The 13,085-nt window shown below is 49.0% G+C and overlaps 1 protein-coding gene across 6 annotated transcripts in view; it reads left to right on the forward strand.

Annotated features, from left to right (window-relative positions):
- The first annotated feature begins 2,683 nt into the window (after nucleotides 1–2,683).
- GPC4 (glypican 4) overlaps nucleotides 2,684–13,085 on the forward strand; it is a 111,383-nt gene continuing 100,981 nt past the window's right edge. The window contains exon 1 of one of the 6 annotated variants that reach the window (XM_086389268.1): nucleotides 2,684–2,793. Coding sequence is in view for 2 of the 6 variants with exons in the window: in XM_086389263.1 (XP_086245389.1) it covers nucleotides 4,396–4,555 (160 nt within the window). In the remaining 4 variants the exon portion in view is untranslated. Of the gene's footprint in view, nucleotides 2,794–2,899; nucleotides 3,017–3,123; nucleotides 3,259–3,387; nucleotides 3,416–3,871; nucleotides 4,556–13,085 lie in introns of those variants that run through there. The other 5 variants (XM_086389265.1, XM_086389267.1, XM_086389266.1 and 2 more) reach the window with 5 other exon arrangements.

Genomic DNA, 13,085 nt, shown 5'->3' on the forward strand with positions numbered 1-13,085 from the left:
TATTTTCTGGGGCTCCAAAATCACTGCGGATGGTGACTGCAGCCATGAAATTAAAAGATGCTTGCTCCTTGGAAGAAAAGCTATGAACAACCTGGAGAGCATGTTAAAAAGCAGAGACATTACTTTGCCGACAAAGGTCCGTCTAGTCAAGGCTATGGTTTTTCCAGTAGTCATGTATGGATGTGAGAGTTGGACTATAAAGAAAGCTGAGCACTGAAGAATTGATGTTTTTGAACTGTGGTGTTAGAGAAGACTCTTGAGTCCCTTGGACAGCGAGGAGATCAAACCAGTCAATCCCAAAGAAAATCAGTCCTGAATATTCATTGGAAGGACTGATGCTGAAGCTCTAATACTTGTGGCCACCTGATACAAAGAACTGACTCATTGGGAAAGATCCTGATACTGGGAAAGATTGAAGGCAGGAGAAGGGGACGACAGAGGATGAGATGGTTGGATGACATCACTGACTCGATGGACATGAGTTTGCGCCAGGAGTTGATGATGATCCGGGAGTTGATGATGGACAGGGAAGCCTGCCATGTTCATGGGGTCGCAAAGAGTCAGACATGACTGAGTGACTGAATTGAACACATATGGGATTCAGTCAAAGGCCTTACATTTTTTTCAGTCTTGGTTCAGCTACTTAAGAGCTCTGCGGCTGTGGATAAGCCACATAACTTCAGTGAGACTTAGTTTGCTGATCTATTTTCAAAATCACTAAAATTTTCTATGAGAGTGTGCCTAGAAGCACTTTGCAAACTCTGAAGTACTCTATGACCCAAAGTTGGAGAAGGCAATGGCAATCCACTCCAGTACTCTTGCCTGGAAAATCCCATGGACGGAGGAGCCTGGTAGGCTGCAGTCCATGGGGTCGCTAGGAGTTGGACACGACTGAGTGAGTTCACTTTCACTTTTCACTTTCATGCACTGAAGAAGGAAATGGCAACCCACTCCAGTGTTCTTGCCTGGAGAATCCCAGGGACGGCGGAGCCTGCTGGGCTGCCACCTATGGGGTCACACAGAGTCGGACACGACTGAAGCGAAAGTGGTGTATCCATAAAATGGGGTACTATCCATCCACAAAAAGGAAATGCTGACACATGCCACTACATGGGTGGATCTTAAAAAAAAAACATAATGCTAGACACAAATGGCCACATATGACATGATTCCTTTTATGCAAAATGTCCAGAATTGGCAAATCTATAGAGACAGAAAGAAGATGAGTGGTTGCTAGGGGTTAGGGGGGAGAAGTGAATGGACTTTAATTGCTTAATGTGTTTTCTTTTAAGATGCTGAAAATATTCTGGAACTAGTTAGTGCTGATGGCTGCACACCATGGTGAATGAATTAAATGCCACCAAATTGTACACCTTTTTTTTTGGCCACACTAGGTGACTTGCAGGATCATATTTGCCTGACCTGGGATGGAACCCAGCCCCATGAGTAAAAGCAAAAGTCCTAATCACTGGACCACCAGGCAATTCCTGGTTAGTGTATTTTATCTCAATTTAAAAACCAAACCCAAAAGGCAATATGAAAGTTGATCATCCTGAGAAGTTGTTGATTCCTGCACTCTACCTGCAGCCCCCAGTCCATTTTTTGGCATTCAGAGAACTTACAGAGTAGGTGCATCTCCACTAAGGAGTGCAGAAAAACTGGAATGAGAGTGAGGGGGATGGGGAGGAGGAGAGCTACAGGCCATCAGAAAAGGGAAGCTAGATGGTATTTGTTTCGCAGATTGCCAGTTGTTCACCCTGTTTGTATTTAAATGAAAGGAGGCTTTGAAGTGGGAGCTGCCTCTGAGCAGGGTTTGGGGTTCCTGACTTGTGTGGTAAAGTTCAGACTTGTCCAGATTCGTTTCTAGCCAGAGGTTACTGTTTCTGGTGGAAAAGGCTCAGGTTTTGGTTAATAATATATGAACAGGAAGAGCTGGAGTAAAATGGGGGACAAGGAATGAGTTCACCCTGTACTTGATGTGAAAGGAAGTTTTCTCTGATTTGGGCTGCATAGTTTGGGAGTATCTTTTTCTCATTTGAGGAGGTTGGGTTTCATTTTATTATTAACGTTGGTCCCATCTCAGATCGTATTCTCTTTGGGAAAGAACATCTTTAAGCAAATGCATCAGTGAATGAAAGTTAAAATTGCTGGGCTAAGTTCTAGCAATGCCTTGAGGACCTGATGATTATCAGTTTAAGGAAAACCTGGACCATTTGAAAGTCCCTCGAAAATGGCAGGAAATTCATTTGTACTGGAGTTTGCATGTTTAGAAAGAGTCCTCTCACAGTTGCAGAGTTAACCATTCTGCCAACCCACAGAAACTGAAGTCCCACTTACAGATGGGTCACAATCCGTCTGTTTATGCTGATGATCTCCAAGAGTTAATAAAATGTAGAAGAGTCTATAGTGAGCTTTCAAAACAACAGCTAGCTACTTTCTACAGCTCCTCACAGCCAACCACATCAACCAGGTTTACAAACAACAGTGTGTGTGTGGGGGGGAGTCTCAACAAACCCTATGAGGGTGATAATTGTAATGATGGTTCATATCTTCACCCTATGTAATTTTATGGGAATTGAGAGTCTAGCCAAATAATAAGTTCCAGCCCCTTTTATCTGCCCAGTTCCCAGCACACTCCCGAGGTGTCTGAGGCACTTCTCACCCTAACCTCTTACAGCAGATTGTAACAATAACAAGGGTAATGACAAGTTCCCAATCTGCACAATTCCCTTCATTAAGGAGCCCTGGGAGCTTCAAAAACATTCATTAATGGAATCTGACGAAGCTTAGAAGGTGGGAAGACTCACCCATTTCCAGTTTTCAGGTGGCTACGTGGAGACGGGGTCCTAGAGAGGTCTGAGTTTCTGTCAAGAGGCTTAGGGGGTCCTTGGCTACCTTTATTCCATGTGACCTGGGAGTTATCTCTGGATCTGGGGGCACCCCCCAGCCGCATGCCAAGTGACTGTCCTCTGGGCCTCAGTTTCCCTTTGTGCAGAAGGAGATTTGGGGCCAGAAAGTGAGTTTGGGCCAGAAGATTTCCAAGGTCAACCCTGAATCTGCCAGCGCGCCCCTCCCCCGCCCCGCCCACGCGGCAGTTGGGGCTGGGGGGGGGGGGTCCAGAACCTCCCGGTTTAGGGTTTGATTAGACTTGTAGCAGAACCAGCTTGGGGGTGTGGGGGTGTGGGTGGGCTGAGAATGCCTGCCACGTTTCCAAACAGGTGAGCACCGTTTGATGGAAAGCAGGTCTGAGGAGGCCAGGTGAGGCTCTAGGGCCAGCTCGTAGTCTGCCTGCAGCAAACAATGAGATTAATGCCAGCGTTTTCCATTCCCAGCCCAGGAGCTGGGCGGTGAGGAGCGTCCTCTTGGCTGCGGGGCGGCAGCGGCAGGGGTGGGGTGGGGGGGATGGATTGCCGGGGTAGGTATCGAGACCAGAGGGCTCGGTCCGGCTTTGGCCCGCGGGCAGCGGGTCAGGGGGTGGCGCGCAGAAGGCCTAGGACTCGGACGTGGGTTTCAAGTCCCAGCCTCCCGGCCCGGTCCCCAGGGACTTGGGCCTTTCAACCCGGAGAAGTTAGCCGGTCCTCTCCGGGTGGGGGGCGGCGGGCAGGCTCCCCGCCTCCCGGGAGGAGGGGAGGAGGGAGGAGTCCTGTGGGGCGTGTCGCGCGAGGGAGCGCCGCGCGCCCGGTGCGGCCCCCTAGGAAGTGGATTTGGTTGCTCCGGATCCAACCCCGCTTCCAGGTTTTCTCCCGTCCCGGCCCTGCGTGCTCCCGCCCGTCTCCGGCACCCCCCCCACCCCGCCGCCCGCCCCCCGCCCCCTCCCCCTGAGTGCCGCCCGCTGGGCCAAGTTTGTCGAGCGTCGCCGCGCACGCCGGCCAGTCAATCAGCGGTAAAGCTGAAGAGGGCACAGCCGCGCGGCCGAGGGCAGAGCGAGCCGAGCCGAGTCGAGCCAGCGGAGCGGACCAGCGCCGGGCAGCCCGAGCCGCGCGCCGCGAGCGCCCGCCGCCGCCCACGCCCTCCTCGGCCCCCGCGGCGCCTGCCACCTTCCCCTCCTTCCCCGCGCCCCTGTCCCGCCGCCGAGTAGCTCGCCCGGGTCGCTGCCCCCGCGGAGCCCGGAGGTCACCGGCCCGCGCCTCCGCTCCCTCTGGGCCGCGCAGCGCCTCCACGCATTCCTCCTCCTCCTGCTCCCCGGGCCGGGCTCCTGGCACCGGGGACCGTTGCCTGACGCGCGAGGCCCAGCTCCACTTTTCGCCCCGCGTCTCCTCCTCCTGTTCTCCTTCTCCAACTCCTCCAACTCCTTCGCCCTCTGGCTCCGCTCTCGAGCCCCTGTCTCCGAGCCCGCCCGCCCGCCACTTTCCGTCCGGTCCTAAAGGTGGGAGCGCGTCCGCCCCGGCCCGCACCATGGCACGGTTCGGCTTGCCCGCGCTGTTCTGCACCCTGGCCGCGCTCAGCGCCGCACTGCTGGCTGCCGAGCCCAAGTCGAAAAGTTGCTCGGAAGTGCGACGTCTCTACGTGTCCAAAGGCTTCGACAAGAACGATGCCCCCATGCACGAGATCAACGGTAGGTGGGAACCCCCGGGAGGCGAGCTCCAAGACGGGCACCCCGGAGAAGGGGCCGCGGCAGCTCCCTTGCCCCGCCGGTCTCCGCGCTGCCGGACGCAGGTAGCCGAGACGGAGAAATGGACGGGCGCGCTGGAGCGAGCCCCGGCGCAGAGCGTGCCCCGCGGCGCGGCGGCCCCCGGTGCGCCGCGGGCGGAGGGGCATCCCAGAGTTGCCCGGTGTCACTTTCGCGCTCTGCTTTCATCCCCCAACCCCCTCCCACGGTCTCCCGGGTCCCAGGAAGCCCCAGAGGACTCTGGCCCGCAAAGTGCGTGTCACCGGCTCCCTCGCCTTTTCCGGGTTGAATTCCTTACTGGGCTCCCCGCTTTGTTGTCGGGGTGACTAGAGGTCGGGTGGGGGTGGGGGCCGCCAGTGAGGGGGTTTCTAGAACTTGCCAGATTCCCGGGGGCGCGAAACGTGGAATTTGAGTTGATGTTTCATTGATTTTCTTTAAAATCTCCCCGCCTCTCTCCACTCTCCGCCTCTCCCACCCCTGACATGGATTAGGACTTTTAGTAGCTCCAGCGGCTTTAGAAGTGGCCTTTAAAAAGAAAAACGACTCTCCAGCCCTCCAAACCCTGACTTTTGGGAACTCTCCTGCTTTCCGGAAGGTGTTGGACAAGAAGGGTATCCCCCCCCCCCTTTCTTTTTTTCTCACCTCATTTTAAAGGTTAATTGCACTTTCAATTACAAACCTTTGAAAGGACTGATTACAGGAAACCTGAATCTCAGTTTGGATATGGTTATGCAAATAGAGACGGTTTAGCCGGTGAAAAAGTTACCCGGATTTCGGCGCTGGGGATGCGTGGGGTGTTTGTGAAAGCCCGTCTCCGAGCGCCGGGGAGGCAGCTTTGCGTCGGGTGCCCTTCGGCCCTCCTCGCCAGGCGAGCGGCGGTGGCCGGGCCGGTCCCCTCTGGGTGGCACTCAAGCATTCGCAGAGAGGCCAACTGTTCCGCGCAGCCCCGCGGGCCGCGCCGGGGCAGGTAGCCTGTTCGCCCTGAGGATTCAGAAAGAATCACGAATCTAGCTGGCCGATGGCCAGCTTAACCTAACGGAGAAGTGAGCGATTCGAGCCCCGGGGGCCAAGCTCCATTCCGAACCTTTCATGGAAGTGAGCAGCGCGCGCCTTTGCCTCGCGGTGTTGGTCACACGGGTGGGGCGTGCAGGGGGGCGGCAGCCCCAGAGGAAATACTGTAATTTCAACCAGGCGCTTCCAAAGGCTTAGGAAGACTCGGGGGTCATTTTTTGGAAAGGGCTATTAATACCCTTGGAGATTAAGTGCAGTCATCAATTACACATAAATTACAAAGGTAATTGAGGGAAGTTGCTGGGCACTTTTTAAGAGTGTGACCGGCATCTATCTAGAAATAGAACCCAAGAAATCGGTGGAGCAGCCTAGGAGCCCACGGCACCTGGGCAGTTATCAAGTAACTCGCACATTACTGATTAGAGACTGTTTGCCCTTGAGCTGCTTGTCTTTTGGGGAGGTCAAGTCGGTCTTCTCAGCGGCACGAGTTTATTGGCTGGAGTGTCCTAAAAAAGCCCTCTTTCTTTCCCCTCTCCCTTCCGCCCCTCCTGAAAAAGTAAAGTTAAGCCAGCAGCCACTGAAGCTGGGAGGCTCCACAGGTCAGACCTAGGGTCTTTGTGCCCTGCGCGGTTTGGGCCCCGGGGCCCAGCGGAGATGATTGGCGTGAAGGTTACAGTTGTCATTCCCACGTTTTGAAGGGATAGATGCAGCGATGCACTTAATGGGAATGTGACAAGTTTTCATCTTCTGCCCATGCAAAACAGTATGTGCCTTTGAGGTGCACTGGAGGCGTTGGGGGAGTGGGTGCTGAAATTGCCCTCCCCACCTTCTCCAGCTTTGCTCTGTGCAGCCTTGCCAGGGAGGGACATCTTTCCCAGCCAGCATCTCAGGAAAAAGGACGTTTTCAGGGTGCTCAAGGACAGTGCTAGGTGTTCCCTTCGATTGTCATGGTCCCCAGAAAACACCTGAGGAATATTTTTGCATAAATGTTCCTCTGGACATATCCCCCCCTAAAGATAGGAGCGTTATTAGTGACCAGCAGCAGGAAATGGAAGCTAATGTGCTCACACCCAAAACATTTTATTCTTTTTGTCTTGTCCTTCATCTCCCTCCCAGGGCTGCTGCTTTTATTTCCCCTTTTGAATGACCTACTGGACTGCATTCTCCCGAGGAACAAAGGAAGTGCCTTTTTAGCTGGAATCCTTGGAAGACCACCAAGGACTTTAGCTCATGCAGTGCAATTTCGCACCACTTTCAACAATAACAAAAATGCATGACTGAATGGCTCAAAAATGTGGAGTGTTAGAGGCATTCATTTGAGTCTAGGACACTGTCACAACACAGACAGACCCAAGTAAATACCTTTAGATGGTCAGTATAGAAACAGGGGTAATCTTTACTATCACCCTGGCCTCTCCAGATGCCTACATTGTCCTTGTGTCCCCTATGCTCCACTCAGATAATTTTGGTCATTTGGGAGAGCATAGTCAATGGGGTGATTTGAATGAATTAATTGCCAGGCACTTTCCTTGGTTGAGGCGGGAGGTGTGTGTATTTTCTTAAGCGCAAAAAGTCCGCGATTGTTTTCCAGGCAAAGGGTCACGGCGTCTGAGTGCCTAGCCCCAGGCTTAGCCCAAGTTGAAGGTTTGATTCCCAACGGCCTTGCACTTGCCTTCTAGAGGTTTGAACAGGCTTTGAGACTACTCCACGTTCTTAAGGACTCTCAGTCTTTTAAGATCATAATTAAGATAATTTGATGTGCTCTCAAGGGTGTCAGGGAATACATCAGGCTGACAGGGCCTCCAACCTAGGTCTTTCTTGCACTGCCTATCCACTTGACCCCTGTACTTACCAAATAATGGGCAGCTCAGATGCCATGATCAAAAGGCATCTTTAACACAAAATATAGATTTTTATTCAGCTTTCAATGGGCATACCTTCTGGAACACGTAGTATGTGCAATTTTCCTGGAGGCACTCAGCATCGTGGAGGCAGCAAAGAGGACAGGAGGGCTCTGCCACTAGGAACTTACCAGGTAATAGGGAGATAAGCTGTGTATACACATGATGGGAATACAACATGGTGTGTGATAAGTACCATATGAGTGGTGCAGGTGAGGAGAAAGGAGGGCCTGGGGAGTTCAGGGGAGAAGGGATTTGGGACTAGGGTATTAACTCACTAATGGTAGTTCAATAGTTAAAAAAGAAAATAATATTTATGGTGAAAAATTGTAAAATCTTAGCATTCTCATTGTGCCTCCCTCCAGAAGGACAGGATAAAGGACATGCAACAGTTGGCATTTTATTACTCATCTAATCTTTGCTTCAAATTATCTTGAGGAGTGAGCCAGTTTGGTTAGAAACCTTAAGCTTGCCAAGGTGAGATGGAAGGCTACCAAGGAGAACTTGGCATCATAGTTGTGATTTGGGAGTTTGTTTTCCTGTTCCCATTTACGTTTATGACCAGTGCACCTGTGAGTGTGCTTGCACACTCATGTGTATATCTCCAAGGGAATTGAATAAGCTATGCTAGGATTACGTGGGAGAATGTGTGTGGGAGAAGTAGGAATACTTTCTGCTATTGCATTGATTATTACATGTAAGACACACAGCATGTCTTCAAGGTTGTATTCCCTCTTACATACTTTAACTCTGTGGGTTAGATTTTGCTGAGAACTTGTGATTTTTCTCACCTGTCAGTATAGAAATTGTCCCAAGTTTCCTGGACATGCTCAGAAAAGAATTTAGGAAAAGTTCTAGCTTACGCAGCCCAGTCTCTAGTTAGAACATACAAATATAAAATGTTTGATTCAGCATAATTACTATTTTCCTTTTTGATTTGACTCACATTGGGTTGCATGCAATTTCAGGATTAGCTGGAGACTAGACTGAGGAATGAAAAAGGAAGTTTTCTTTTGTTGTCTCAACAAGGGAAACAGCATCAGTGTTCATCTAAGTCAGTTGGCTCCTGAATAACATCATCTGTTTTAGCACTGAATTGGTTGGCAGTATATGTTTTCCAAAAATGCATTTTGGTCTCAGTGAAAGATGGGTGGCTATTAAGTGCTTTCTCTGGGCCTGGTCCTAAACATGATCATCCCAACTCCCATAGAGGGCTGGTTTTGGAAACATAGGCTATGAGAGAACTATACTTGTGCACTCAGTGGTGTTTAACTCTCTGTGGCCCCATGGGCTGTAGCCCACTAGGCTCCTCTGTCCATGAGATTATTCCAGCAAGAATACTGAAGTGGGTTTCCATGCCCCCCTCCAGGATATCTTCCTGATCCAGGGATCAAACCTGTGTCTCCTGCATTGGCAGGCAGATTCTTTACCCCTGAACCACCTGGGAAGCCCATGAAAGAACCAGTAACTAACTAAAGACCATCATCACAGCACTATGCTGATGCTGTACCCTAATGGAGACAATCTAATGTTAACTGTAAATTGTTTTTCCTGGGCCATGGGGAGCCAAAGACAGCTTCTGAGGAGGGGAATGTTATTAGTCATACTGTTTCTGGAAGATAACTAGTGGCGCACTGGGAGTTCAGGGTTGGTGAGGCAAGGGGGATAAAGGTAGGGAGGCTGTTTTAAATAGTTCTTAACTGGTCTACCTGCCTCTTGTCTGTCCCCCTTCCCCATTCCATCCTGAGTATCACCAGCTTCCTTCCCCTTCAGCAGTGCTGTGAGTGGAGTCATTCCTCCGCTTTGAGCTTCCCTGGCTTCAAGCATCTCAAATGATAGTTTCATTGAGTCACTCCTGACCGCCCCCCCCCCCAGGGTTATGTGCCTCCTTCTGAAACCCAGGCTTGAATCAGATCCATGGTCTTTGCACCCAGCTGTCTTGTATCATAGTTCATCGTGTGCGCAGGCACACGTGTGTCGTCTTGCCTCAGCTGTAAGTAAACCGAGGGCACGAGCTCCTGGTGTGTTGCGTGCCCAGTGGTCCCAGGTACAGGAGCGCAGTGCAGTATTTGTTAAACGTGTGTGTATGGTGGGAGGGGGAAGGAGTCACACAGACAATTAGATCACGTTGTCTGGCAGGACACCAGTGCTATCTCGGATTATGCTGCCTTGATAATAGATCGTCATCCCATGGTCTCTTGCTCTTCTGGGAAACTTTTAGGTCTAAACATTCTGAAAAGCAGTAAATTTAGAGTAAACCTCCTAGAAATGTTGTTATAACTTGGAGACTGTTTTTATTCTTTGATGGGACTACTCGTCTTTACCACTTCATTAATAACTGAGTGTCATACGAATTTTTCAGAAGGATTTGGAATTCTGATTTTCTTCCTGGTTTCTTTAAGAAACAAACCATTGAGACTTTTGTGATTAGGCAATTTAAAGCAAATGGAGAAGAGTAATTTAACACCTTAGATTTCAGCATATAGAGCTGTTTAATGTACATCAAGGACCTTTTAAAAAAATCTTGTTTGTTGTCTTTACCAAGGTGAACAACACAGGCTTCAGGATATCGCTAGTTTATATAAGCAGGGACTTCCCTGGCGGGCCAGTGGTTAGGACTCCATGCTTTCATTGCCAAGGGCCTGGGTTCAATCCCTGGTCAGGGCACTAAGATCCCACAAGCAATGCAGTGTGACCCCCCCCCCCAAAAAATGTTTTTTTATATAAGCAGACACACTAAAATGTGAACAGGTAAAAACTAGCATTTTCAATTCCACTTGGTTAAACATCTGTTTCTTACTATAGAGAACATGAAAGTGCAGAAAATTCATGAAGCGATTCCATCCTGGAGGTAATTTGAAATATTATATTTAATTTCTGATGCATTTAATTCAGCAATCTGGTGGGAGAGAAAAATCAAAGAGATCCATCAGCCAGGTATTCAACTTTTGAAAAAGAAACTCTAACAAATGTTAGAAATTAGGGAAAAAATTGAATGGAAGAGTTAAAAAAAAAAGTCAATAACCTCCAGGAAGCCTGGAAACTATGTAAAAACATCTTATTGGAAGCCCAGATAAATGTGTGCCAAACATCAAAAAGACCAGCTGCTTGGGGGAAGAAAAAAAGAACCCGGCATGACTAACTGGCAGAGTAAAAGAGGCTGCTTCAGGGAAAAAGGCATCTTTCACAAAATGGGAAGAGTTTAGGAAGTCCGTGAGGTATAGCAGGGCAGGTACAAACTAGAAATTAAATGAGCCGAAAGAGAATCGGAGGTGAGCCTTGCCAGGGACTTGAAAGAGGGCCCAGGTGATGATAATGGTGAAAAGGGTGGGCTTAGTGAGTCCAGCCTCTCCGAGGAAAAGCAATATGGCTTCTTTAAGGGGCAGCCATGCCTGATTAACCTCCCAGAGTTCTTTGAGAGAAAAGAACCAAGTGCATACAGGGAAACAGACCTCGTTTAGACTGTCAAGAATTAGGCAATGGGATTCCAAGGCAGAGTATATTCAGGAAATTCATTTACTTTGGGATAGGTGAGAATGTTTGTTTATTGCAGAAAGGAAAAGGGAAGGGAGGGGGAGAGGGAAGAAACCCCACTGTCCTAGGTGGAGTAGTTGACATGGAAAGACCATGGTTTCTTAGAAAGAGCGGGTCTAGCCCAGCTCTGTGACAAAGTAGTTATTTGATCCCTTTGGTCAGGTTCTTTCACCTCCATTTGAAAAATGGGTGTGGGGTTGTTAGAAGACTGGATTACATCAGGGATTCTCAACCCTGGCCATGCTTTAGAACCACCTGGAGAGCTTTTAAAATCTACTAGTGCCTGGGGTACTACCCCCCAGGCCAATTAAATCATACTTTTTGGCAGTAGGGCTAGCTAAGTTTTCAATTTTTCTTTTCTTTTCTTCCTTTGGCCATGCTGCCCGGCACGTGGGATCTTAGTTCCCCTACCAGGGGTTGAACCCTCACCCCCTGCGTTTGAAGTCCCTTGTAATTTTTTCAAAGCTCCTCAGTGGTTCTGATGAGCAGCCATGGTTGAGAAACAGTGCCCTAGATGATCTGAGGTCCCTTTCACCTCAGATTCTGTGATATTGAATAAATAAATTTCATCGCAAACTTATCTCAGAAGAATGCTTTGATTGAGATCCAGTGCATGCTTGTTTTGATTTTGGTTAACTTGGTTTTAAGAGAAGGATCTGTTAAACTTGGGAAAAATATTTTGTAGTCAAGATGCAAGTACATGCCATCACCAGTGATGCTTTGCCGATGGTTGAGAAATAAAGACTAGGACACTGAAAGTACTTTGGAGAGATTTAGACAGGAATCCAGCCTTGCTGTTGTTTATTGATTAAGTGTCAGTGTGCTGGGTGATACTTCTTCCCTTTATCTTTATTGGTAAAATAAAAAAAATCTCTTTATCCCTTACTTTAATGTCCTCTTTGCCATGTGTTTATTCTCTTCAAGTATCTTATCAAGAAATAGAAGTACAGTAAATCCCTAGGCTTCTGGCCGGCATAGTCATCCAGAACGCAGCTGGGAATGTGGAAGTAAGCAGAAAAGCTAAATGATGGAAACAGCTGTCATAAAGCCAATGCATTCTACTTGGAGAAAAAGGCCTTCGGAAATTTATCATCCCCAATCATTGATTGAATGCCTTTTGTATCGAGCAGAATGCTAGGTGCTGGGGATTCAAAGATTTTGTTCAAAACCAGAATCCAGCTTTTTGGAGGCTGCTGCTGCTGCTGCTGCTAAGTCACTTCAGTCGTGTCCGACTCTGTGTGACCCCATAGACGGCAGCCCACCAGGCTCCCCTGTCCCTGGGATCCTCCAGGCAAGAACACTGCAGTGGGTTGCCATTTCCTTCTCCAATGCATGAAAGTGAAAAGTGAAAGTGAAGTCGCTCAGTCGTGTCCGACTCTTAGAGACCCCATGGATGGAGGCCCACCAGGCTCCTCCGTGCATGGGATTTTCCAGGCAAGAGTACTGGAGTGGGGTGCCATTGCCTTCTCCATTTTTGGAGGCACTTATATTCAAATTTGGTAGATAGGGTTTATAGGTAAGAAGATAAAAACCTTAAGTCACCTGGCTTCCCAGTCCAAAACTGACTAGGAGTAGGCATAGGAGTAGCCAGTAGTGCCGGTTGGAGAATGGATGGATCAGAGGAACGGGTAGATTCAGAGGCTTGACATCTGGGAGGAGTGAGAGATGATTGTGAAACAGGTTGGGTGGCCAGAGGCTGAATAGTAGACCCAGAACTTGCTGATCATTGGCAGTTGGAGCCCTATTAGGATGGGTGAATACTCAGAGACACCTCTCTAACCATTGAGGGCACTGGTATATTTCAGGGCAGTATTAAATAATTGTGTTTGGAATATTCTGATTTAAAGCTTAAGAAAGTGTGTGTGTGTGTGTGTGTGTGTGTGTGTGTGTGTGTGTGTTTGACTATACCGCATAGCTTATGGAATCTTAGTTACCTGACCAGAGATCGAACCCACATCTCCCTGCAGTAAAAGCACAGTCTTAATCACTGGACTGCCAAAAAAGTCCCAGAAAGTAGATTTTAGAAAAAG

Source organism: Bos grunniens, chromosome X, assembly GCF_055505025.1.
Source record: "Bos grunniens cultivar Pamir isolate PY7600 chromosome X, Bosgru_T2T1.0, whole genome shotgun sequence".
Classification (NCBI taxonomy): domain Eukaryota; kingdom Metazoa; phylum Chordata; class Mammalia; order Artiodactyla; family Bovidae; genus Bos; species Bos grunniens.